We start from the raw sequence: 11118 nt of genomic DNA, 5'->3' as shown, positions 1-11118 counted from the left end.
TGTCTACCGATTTGCTTGGGGGATACATATAAAGAGGGATGGTGGATAAAGATGGATTGAGGTACAGGTGTACAGTACTAACAGGCTGACGGTGAAAATGAAGAGGCCAAAGCCAGAGAGTGATTGACGGACTGGAGCTGAGAGATGAGAGTGACTCAGTGAGAGAATAAAAGGCAAAAACAGACACCTGTAGAAATTCACAGTGTATGACCACTTTGGTAAGCCTCAGAGAGCACATTTAGATGAGCAAAAGGGGGAATGGGTCTGTTTAAGAGCATCAATGAAATGACAAAGGCAAAGATGTACTGGCCATGGGCGGGAAGCTGCCTTATAGGAGTCAAGAAGTAAAGAGGGTAATCTCTTTGCCTTAGATTTTAAACTGAAATACCATATTAAAGTGAAGGCAGATTAAAACTGATTGAAAGTTGTTAAAATTGTACAACAACGATAGAGCTACATATTCTTTGTAGGGGAATTCACAACTTACACAGACTGAGAACTCCAGAGAGAGCGAGAGGAAGAGGGAGAGCTTTTGTGTGTGTGTGTGTGTGTGTGTGTGTGTGTGTGAGAGAGAGAGAGAGAGAGACGGACCAAAAAAGGACTTGAGTCAGCGCTAGAGAAGCAGGCTTGACAGACAAATGTGGAGGGAAGGGGGGGGTGAGTGCGACACAGACATAGAGAAAACTGAACGAAAGACAGAGACTACAGTGAATAGCAGAGGTTAGCACTTAATCAGGACAACAAACCAGAGAGGTTGTGCCCCAGGCAACAGTGCAGTGTGGGCTGGAGGCTAGCGGGACAGGGGTGAAGGCCCAGGATAAACAACTACTACTACAGAGATCATGGAGCAGCAGACCAGTTGAGCCAAGTCCAGCACAGCTCTGCGATAATGTCAGCAGAATCAGGGCCCAAAGACCCGTGCCTGCCAGGGGTCTGTCCGAAGTCTGGGCCAGTGGGGCTACAGACTCTACTGGATCTACTAGTGGGGGTATATCAGGAGTTCCGTGGCTCTGCCTTGTCCAGGGAGAAGTATGTCTCAGGCTTCCTCCAATGGGGTCAGTTCCCTCCTCTTCTTTATTTAACTCACACTGTCTCTCTCTCTATGCCTGTTAGCATCTCACCTACATATGAAGTGACAATACAACACACTATACGTATACACTATATGTACTATAAAGCTAGACTTGCTGGTATAGCTTTATAATGGCGGTTAAATGTTAACAGATTTTCTGTGAGGTTTGTGACTCCACTTCACTCCATCTACAGTATAATGAGCCTCAGCTAGTATACTGAACCTGATTACTGATGAGCAAAAACCTCACACAATTGGAAGATCAGTATGGAGTGGTTCTTACCCCTTTATGGACAAACTCAGGTCTGCATATAACATGAGTCATTGCTGCTCTGTGTTTTATGAGAAAGGCTCTCATATCATGAAGCTGTGGCCACAAGAAAAGCTTGTGCAGCTAAGACCGCTGTATATGGACTTGCATAACTGATTAACCAGCGACCGTTTGTGCTCCATTCTTTGAAACACACACTGATTGCTGACTGCTGTAGATGAGAGCAAACACAAGGCCATGTAAGCCTAACGCCTCACTCAGGCCATGTGAGCATGGTGGAGATTTCTACCGGTGTCAGTCTGTGCTATAATCCACCATAACCACTCTAGAATTAAGAGACTTGACAGAAGTTGTATACAGTTCATACAATACCGATGTCATGAAACACTAACTGTGACTATATCGGCAGGCCATAGTATTGACGAGAGGAGACGAGACTAAAATGTACTTCTCAAAATAAATCATTTAATTTAATTTTCATTTAAAATAAAATCTCTTTATTTTTGTCGAAAAAAAAGAGGAGACAAAATATTATAGTTTTTTTATTCTTCTAAATTACAATTCAAATATCATGTTCATTGGATGGCATGTGCAGCAAATTTGTTTTCAGGATTAATGGATCGTTCCATCGTACTTTTTCAAGTAGGAGGTCAGAAAAATCTTGACTTCCGAGTTGTCTGGAATGCAGCGTGAGCAGAGTGAGGAGTGTGATTAACCTTTCAACTATTTCACAGAAAACTAGCGTTAAAGCAACACTATGCAACAATTTGAGGTTTTGAGGTATGGTTTTATAGGCAACTAGTTTTGGTACCATTCTCAAATTCTTTTTTTAGCATATGGTCATGTGAAGGACAGATAAACACCTGTGGCATTCCCACTAGCCATCCATGATATGCACTATGTAGTTCTGTGTTCCAGGCTGGAACACCCTGCAATAATGGAATAAAAGCTTTTACAGCATGACATTGCCAGCTATTCTGCCAAAAGACACCGATTAGTGTGTTGGCAAGCCTCTATCAGTGTCAACTGGGCTGTTGGTGGTGTTTGCAAGGTTTTTGCATGCCTTTTAGGTAGTTAGCTTGCTAGTTTTGGAACAGAACTACTTTCCAATAAGGACAACAGCTGAAAGAAAGAAACAAGCTGATTTGGGCCTATTTTCGACACAATGATGCTGAGAAAAAAACTAAAGAGAGGGGAACAAAAGGGAAGAGACCAGAAGGGAAGTAATGTGGACATAAAATAGCAGGCTTAATGTGCCAACTAGTAAGGTCAATGTAAGTTATAATGGTGGAGAACAATGGCCACGGCCATCAGTGTTGCAAGCAATAGTCCTATTATAGAGTGTAAGGAACCACTTTACAGACCAACGACGGAACTAGGAGAGGACGAAGGTTTCTGCACTTTGCTTAAATACAATATTCTATTAAAGGACCCTATCTTGGTAAATTTAAGTAATCTGACTTCACTCAATTTAGGAACTCTGCCTTAGTCCCTGTTCTTTTAATGCTAAATTGCTTCCCGTTTGGTAGGTTGACCTCGGGTCATTTCTTTTGGATGCCTACAATCCACCACTGTATAATACAATGTATCAGTTTTGCTGCAGCATGTCCAAACCAGGTGATTAGCCAGGTACCTCAAGACTTACATCACTTCTTTTTTGGTTTGAAATCAATCCTAGCCAGTCATTGCGGAAACACCATTACCTAGTAATACTTCTCTTGTTAAGAATTTCTTGATAGGCCACTTCTTGAAAGTGGATCCTTGATGCGGTTATCAAATCCTTAGGTATCCGATGTGTTTACATACATTTACTTCGTGATTGTTGTGAGAACACTTGTAATCCCTAACCAGTAAAGGTAGCTATGGTTAGCTTCTGCTTACCTTGTGAAATTGGTGATGCATTAGCTAAGTGACTTGGGTTTGATGTCTGTTATTTAGTTGCCTTAGGTGCTTTTTTGCAAACACCAGGCAAGGGGTTCCTGTTTCTTTCACTGGAGAGAGGCTTTTCTGCCAGGAATCCCAGGTCGGTGGAGTGTTGCAGTGATGGTTGTCCTTCTGTAAGTTTCTCCCATACTCCAAGGCCCTTGTCCTACAGTTGTTCAGTTTTTTTCTTTTTAATACATTTCCATACATTTGGGGTATTGAGTTTAGATTGATGAGGGAATTTTATTTTCAATGTGCATAATTTTAATTGTTGGGGTCTGCTAAAATAGATTTAATGTTCCAAAAACACATTATTTTTCTCATACTGTACATCTCTATTTACCCATATGCTCTAGATCTCTTGTGTCTTTGAGTCACATTTACATTTACATTTAGTCATTTAGCAGACGCTTTTGTCCAAAGCGACGTACAATGGAGAGAACAGTCAAGCTAAGAGCAATAAAGAACATGGTGTAACAATAAATACTACTTTACATAAGAATTAGAAAAACGACCTAGAAAGGAAAAAGAAGTGCAGGAATGTAACTGCTGAAGTGCAAGTTAAGCGCTAGTCAAGGGAGGTGCTCTCTGAAGAGTTGGGTCTTCAAAAGCTTCTTGAAGGTAGAGAGGGACGCCCCTGCTCTGGTAGTACTAGGCAGTTCGTTCCACCAACGTGGAACTACAAATGAGAATAGTTTGGATTGCCGTGCTTGCACAGACGGCAGTGCCAAACGACGCTCACTAGACGAGCGCAGCGTCCTGGGTGTGACATTTGCCCTTACAAGAGCATTTAGGGAGGTGGGAGCAGAACCAGCAAGCACTCTGTAGGCAAGCATAAGTGACTTGAACTTAATGCGAGCAGCTACCGGCAGCCAGTGGAGCTCAATGAGTAGCGGGGTGACGTGTGTCCTTTTCGGTTGGTTGAACAACAGGCGCGTCGCCGCGTTCTGGATCATCTGTAATGGTTTCACCACGCAAGCCAGCAGGCCCATTAGGAGGGCGTTGCAGTAGTCAAGGCGGGAACTCACCAAGGTTTGCACCAGCAGCTGGGTGGCATACTGGGTTAGGTACGGCCTGATTTTGCGGATGTTGTATAGCGCAAAGCGGCACGACCTGGAGACAGAGGCGATGTGGGCCGTGAAGGTCAGTTGGTCATCACTAATGACCCCCAGGTTTCTTGCTGTTTTGGATGGAACAAGAGATAAAGAGTCAATATTGATATTGATGTTATGGTGGATGACCTGTTTGGCTGGGAAGACCATCAGCTCCGTTTTGGCCAGGTTCAGCTAAAGGTGGTGATTTTTCATCCATGTGGATATATCAGCAAGACAGTCCGAGATCCGCGCCGAGACCGTGGTGTCCTCAGGAGGGAAAGACAGAAACAGTTGAGTATCATCGGCATAACAGTGATAGGAAAACCCATGCGAGCGGATGATAGGGCCCAACGAGGTGGTGTAAATGGCAAAGAGAAGTGGTCCCATCACCGAGCCTTGGGGCACCCCAGTGGTGAGGAGGTGAGGTACAGACAGCTGACCTTGCCAAGACACGTTGAACGAGCGCCCAGTGAGGTAGGATTCAAACCAGGAGTGCGCATTGCCAGAAATGCCCATACTTGACAGTACGGACAGAAGGATGCGGTGGTTGACTGTATCAAACGCAGCTGATAAGTCAAGCAGGACGAGAGCCGAGGATTGAGCTGCTGCTCTAGCTGTTTTTAAGGCCTCCGTTACAGACAGCAGGGCTGTTTCGGTGGAGTGACCGCTTTTGAATCCAGACTGGTTTGGATCGAGGAGATTGTGCTTTGACAGGAACTCGGTGACCTGTTTGGAAGCTTCCCTCTCAATGGTTTTAGATAGGAGCGTGAGAAGTGAGACCGGTCGATAGTTTTCCACCTGAGTGGGATCGAGAAACGGCTTCTTGAGCAGCGGTGTTACCCGAGCCACTTTGAAAAGAGAAGGAAATGTTCCAGAATCAAATGAAGCATTAATCACCTGTGTTATTGCCGGTAAGACGGCAGGCGATATGGCTTGAAGGATGTTGGATGGGATGGGGTCCAGCGGGCATGTAGTTGGACGGCTGCCTGTTAGGATTTTGGAGACCTCACTCTCGCTGAGAGGGATGAAAGAAGGAAATGATGAGCCACTGACGGTTGCGCCCTTAGGGGGGGGAGACAGTTGGTCGAACTGTTTCCCGATGGCTGACACTTTCTCTGTGAAAAAGGAAGCAAAGTTATCAGCAGTGAGGTTAGTAGCTGGGGGAGGAGGAGGAGGGTAGAGCAGAGTTTTGAAGGTGGAGAATAGTTTCCGAGCGTCAGTTGCACCGTTGATCTTGTAATTGAAAAAAGTCTTCTTAGCAGCAGTGATGCAGAGCAGAAGCAGAGTCCCCCTCCCCATGACCCCAGTGTGCTCTGATTGATTAGCTGGGCGGGCAAAAAGGATTGTGTTACGAGATTGCGTCATCTTGTAGCAAAGGAAAAGGGCTAGAATCCAGTGGTCTGTGGTTCCCTCTGCCTTTTGACTTTGTCTGGTTTACCCAAGTTTGGGACCCCGGGCCACAACACCACACCAGGTGCCAAGAAAGTAAGACTAAATATCCAAATGAATACAAATGAATGACGTAAAATGATCAGTTGTTAAAATAAGTGTTCAGTATGTCAAAGTTAAGACCATACAAGCTTACCACAAGGACCCTATCAACCAGCCTTACCCTTCAATGCTTAACTAATGCATGACTCATGATGATTAAATGCATGAATTAATGTAAGATGTTGTGCCTTTACAGATCCTCCCATCATTCCAACTTCACTTTTCTAGTAGGGCTTTCTGATATAAATTGGTCTCTTCTTGCACTCTCTGCTTTAATTTCCCTTTCTTGAGCTTCTCTCAGAAATCTTGAGGCAGGGGATAAAAGGTAACTGCTAATTTCCTCTTCATATCAATGTTGTCTTCATTATTTGAATCACCTTCTGTGTGGCTGCCACTTCAGCTGCTGCTCTTCCCTGCAGTGAGTTACGGGAAGATTGTCTGGACATGTTGGAAACAGACTTTGACTTTCTGGAGGGTACTGAGATGATGCTGGACACAGAGGTTTCAGACACTGACTCTGAATCAGGCCAGGGTATGTCTTCAAGATCATGTCTTAATTGAGGGCGTTGAGCCCTTTCGTTCGCAGTCCAAGTGATTACAGAGCATGTCTCTTTTTTTCTCAGAATTTCAGGTTCAGGGCTTGTGACTTTACGTGATACTTCCTGTACATGTATCAGACTGCTGTAGTGGGATGGCCTGCTCTGCATTGGACACTTCAGTGGGCAGCCCTGTATTCTCACTTGTGTCTGCCTTGTTAAATCTGTGCTGTGCTATGTAATGTTTATCTTGTATTCAAAAGGTAATTCGAAGTTCTAGTGTAAGCATTTACTTTAGCTAGACTCTTATGTACACAACAATGTAAATTACAATGAACTAAAGAACTGTCAAATAGCAGAAATATAAATGCAACCTTTGAAAACGTAAATATTAACACAATTGAAATAATGAAAATATGTAAAAAGACTAAAATGTGATATATATTTAGATAATAATTGATATTATTTAGTCCTTGTAGATTCTTACTAAGCTGTCCAATAAATGTAACGGGTCCACTGTTGTCTTTAGAATGAACACAATGGAAATACTGGCATAGTTCAAACTTGAGTGGCAGTCCACAAGTACTTGTGCTACATAGTTCAAACTTGAGTGGCAGTTCACTGGTACTGGTGTACTGAAGTACTGGTGCTACTTCCAAGACACCATCTTAAGAGCTAGTTTAGCCCCTTGCTGGCCGACTTCCACGTGTGGTTTTACCGTCAGATCCATTGAGTGTAAGCAGATGGCTAGATAGGGTATGCCTGTCAAATATTTAGGGCCTACAACCATAACCTCATTTTATCTGAGAACATGATGGGGTGAGGTGGGTGCTATCATTATGTTGGATAACACAACATCATCATAGACAATATCAACTTTTATGGCTGTTAATTGAGACATATATTTGAGGCATATATTATTCTGCATGGTCATGGTGATAGCATTACCTGTGGTTCTTATACAGTATATTGTACACACTTATTACTTTCTAATTGCTAATATAAATGTATAAGTTTTATTTAAAGCCTTCCTCACAGTTAAACTTACATAAAATAAACACACCATCCAAATTATCATTTTACATGGCGAACTGGTAACAGGGGTAACTGTGTTGTAATCCTAAAGTTCTTTTTTGAGTGTTGTACACCAGGCAGCTGTGGTAAAGAAAGCATTGCATTCAATTGTCCAAACAAGGGCAGACTTTTCCAAGCAGTGGAATAGCCTGTGACTGAATTGGACATAAGGTCAAGAGTAGGGAATATAAAAAGATGCATGCAAATGGGTGTGGAAAGCCTGACAAAAAGGGACACAGCAGAGACAGACACAAAACAGGTGTCAGGTCGTCTTTACTGGAAAGATTTCCATTTATAAGGCAGCCAGACCAGCTGGCACAAATCTGGTGGGGAAGCTGTAAACAATTGGGAGAGGAGAGATTGTGCAGGTCCATTATGGAAAGATGTATGAGTCTCCCTAGGGACATGCTCCTCAATTGGCACGGGAGACAGAGTGGAATGCAGGAGGGACTATGTGTTCTGCTGTCGCCCGGGGCTTTTGAGCACAGTTATCATTGTGTTGACCAGTGCAAAGGAGTATCATTCTCAGATGTATACAAATGCAGTCAAATTTCACACTTTGTGGATTTTCTATGGGGCGTGATTGGCAAGATGGGCAAGTTTAATCCCAAACAATGAAACAATGCCTGTACAGGTTCACTCTGAAGTATTCCACTCTGAACTCACAGCTGCTTACCTGGAATACAGAGGCTCAGATAATGGAGTTTCTACAGTAATTTTACATAGCTAAAGCACGGAAGAAATATTAGCTTGGGAGTAAGGAGCTATATCAACCACACATTTAGAAATGGCCATGGCAGTTTGGGCTCTAACTTAACAGACTCAATGACTGAAAGAGCATGACAACTCAGGAAGCAACAATGAAGTCAGGGGCCTTTTGATTCAGGGTCCATATTCATGAAAATCCGTGATTCTGCTCTGATGTTTTTGAAAATGTGAGCAATTTGAAGCTCTGACCTCATAAACCAGGAAACATTATTTCTAAGCAGTTGAAGAATATAAATGGGCCATTCCAGGAAGACTTGGATTTAAATGTTAACAGCATTGGTAGACAGATCACATAATCATTTACCACAAGCAGATGAGTCCCCCCTTATGTGCTGTGGTTTTGCTTTTCTGGTTTCTGATTAACAGGGAGTTTTTCCTTGCCCCTGTTGCCATTATACTTGCTCTAAGGGGGTCCAGGCACTGGGCTCTGTAAAGCGCCTTGAGACAATGTTATTGTTTTGTCGCTATGTAAATACATTTGAATTGAATTGAATTGAATTGAATTGAATTGAATTGAACTATACATTTCTCTGATGCCCACCTTAAATTTGAATCGATATTGTCCCTCACTCACTATATGTCTTATAACTGTTGGAAATCTTTTTTTTTTTCATCTCTTTTCCAACTTTAGCTGAGCCACTGGTGAGGCAGGTGAAGAGGACACGAATTCAAAGGGATGACTTTGAGATCCTGAAAGTGATTGGCAGAGGGACCTTCAGTGAGGTGTGGGACTAATCTAAAGGCCTTTCACTTCTCCTCAAAGGATAATTTTTTTTTCTGGGAACCTAAAAAGGTTTTTGTGGATTTATTTAGAACCTTAAAAACATTTAAAGGTTGTAGGTTTAAGTATAAGCAGAAACTTTAAAGACCTTAAGATGCCGTTATGCTTCTACGACTGCGTTACTGCATGGTCACGGTTGCTTCGACGGACTTGTGAACAGTTATAGTTCTCTGTCGGTGGGTGAAAATCAAAGCAATTAAAAAAAAATGGCGGAGCAAACTCCATAGATGGTCGTATTTTTACATAAAAGCTGTTTGCTGTTTGTTACATAAAAGCTGACTTTTTTTTGCTTAGATTTTTTAAGTTACTGAAAAATGTATACTGTGCAATGTAAAAACCCTGTTATTGTAACTGAAAAATACATCTGAGTGGATTTGTGAGGTGTCTGAGCCAGCTATCTAATGTTAGCATGCTACTACCCACAAGGTAAACAGCTACAAAAGTTGTTTGTTTGACTTTTTTTTGCTTCGATGTTTTAAAAGTTACCGAGAAATAGACATTGTGCAATGTGAAAACCCCCTTTATTGCAACTGAAAAATACATCTGAGGGGATTTGCGTGGTGTCTGAGCCAGCTATCTAATGTTAGCATGCTACTGCCCACAAGGTAAACAGCGATGGGTTGGACCAATCAAAGCCCTGCGGCTTGCGTCGCCTCGTCGGATAGTTAAAAAAATTGGGAGGTGCATGCAAGAGGTGCTCGGAGAGGGTTCGCAACGATGCAAGGGGCTCTTGCATGTCTTGCGTGTCTGCGTAAAAGGCCGACCATAAATTAGGCTTTAGTAGGGTTCTGGTAGGAGCATGCGTGTCCTATTTATCTGAGCCAGGTCTTGTGTCTGCAGGTGGCTGTGGCACGGATGCGGAGAACACAGCAGGTTTACGCTCTGAAGATAATGAACAAGTGGGATATGCTGAAGCGAGGACAGGTGCTGAATACCAACATAGAGTGAAAAAGGTTGTTTGAAGCTATATCAGGTGCCTTAGTTTTAGTGGGTGAGTGGACATTCAGAACATAGCTTCTGCTTCTGTGTTGTTTTTGTGGTTTTTAGACAGCTTGCTACCAAGAAGAGAGGGAGGTCCTTCTAAAGGGAGACCGAAAGTGGATTACGGAACTGCACTATGCTTTTCAAGATGACAATTATCTTGTAAGGATCAGTTCCATCTGCTTTTTGTTGACACATTCACCATCACATAGCTGACCTAGCACATACAAAGAAACACTCTTATTCTGTATCTTTGTGTCATGAGCATACATGTATATAGCTCTCAAAAGTTTGGAATCACTCAGAAAATTCCAAATTTTCCACTAAAGCTTCATTTTATCCATCAAATAAAGAGCAAAATGAAAGAAAATATAGTCAAGACATTGACAATGTTAGAAATAATGCTTTTTTGCTTGAAATAAAACATTTATGCATGAAACATTTATTTCATGTAAAGTATTACAGCTTGATACATAATTCTTCCCTAAATTGTTCTTGCATTATTTAGGGCAAGCATTATTTGGAGTCATTGTTCCATTGTGGCTTCAATCAAGCAATGTACATAGGGTGTGGCATGGCGATGAAAAATTGAGTGACAGGCTTCCTTATTGAAGATTCCTTTTGCTCTATACATTTCCCACTTTAGCAGCACCAAATCACCCTTAGATAATCCCATGTCCACCACCATGATTTACAGATAGCACCAAATCACCCTTAGAAAATCCCATTTCCACCACCATGATTGACAGATAGCACCAAATCACCCTTAGATAATCCCATGTCCACCACCATGATTGACAGATAGCACCAAATCACCCTTAGATAATCCCATGTACACCACCATGATTGACAGATAGCACCAAGCACTCCTTCAGCATGGCTCCATGTGTTCTGTGTCTCATACATGGTCTCAATGATCCAAACACCTCAAATATAAACAGTCCATAAAATTGTCTTTTCCTTTTTTTGGCCAATCTTAGACGTCGTTTACACGGAGTCTAGTTTGCCTGAACCCGGATTAATTTTTCACACGGATCGTCTTTTTCGTTGCGTCTACATGGAGCTGTGTCAAGAGAAATTTGCGTGTACATGAACCCAGCGGATCGGATTGAATCCGCTGTAGTACA

General features: G+C 42.5%; 1 protein-coding gene across 3 annotated transcripts in view; it reads left to right on the top strand.

Moving 5' to 3' along the window:
• The first annotated feature begins 572 nt into the window (after positions 1-572).
• LOC105900802 (DM1 protein kinase) overlaps positions 573-11118 on the top strand; it is a 62912-nt gene continuing 52366 nt past the window's right edge. For 2 of the 3 annotated variants that reach the window (XM_031571579.1, XM_031571578.1), the window contains exons 1-4: positions 573-1055; positions 8861-8952; positions 9851-9934; positions 10058-10153. In XM_031571579.1, the coding sequence (XP_031427439.1) occupies positions 890-1055; positions 8861-8952; positions 9851-9934; positions 10058-10153 (438 nt within the window). In that variant the 5' untranslated portion in view covers positions 573-889. Of the gene's footprint in view, positions 1056-5538; positions 6384-8860; positions 8953-9850; positions 9935-10057; positions 10154-11118 lie in introns of those variants that run through there. The other variant, XM_031571580.2, reaches the window with a different exon arrangement.

The sequence above is a fragment of the Clupea harengus genome, chromosome 8, assembly GCF_900700415.2.
Source record: "Clupea harengus chromosome 8, Ch_v2.0.2, whole genome shotgun sequence".
In the NCBI taxonomy this organism is placed as follows: Eukaryota; Metazoa; Chordata; class Actinopteri; order Clupeiformes; family Clupeidae; genus Clupea; species Clupea harengus.
The sequence above is the reverse complement of the archived record's forward strand: the minus strand, read 5'-3'. Positions and strand labels throughout refer to the sequence as shown.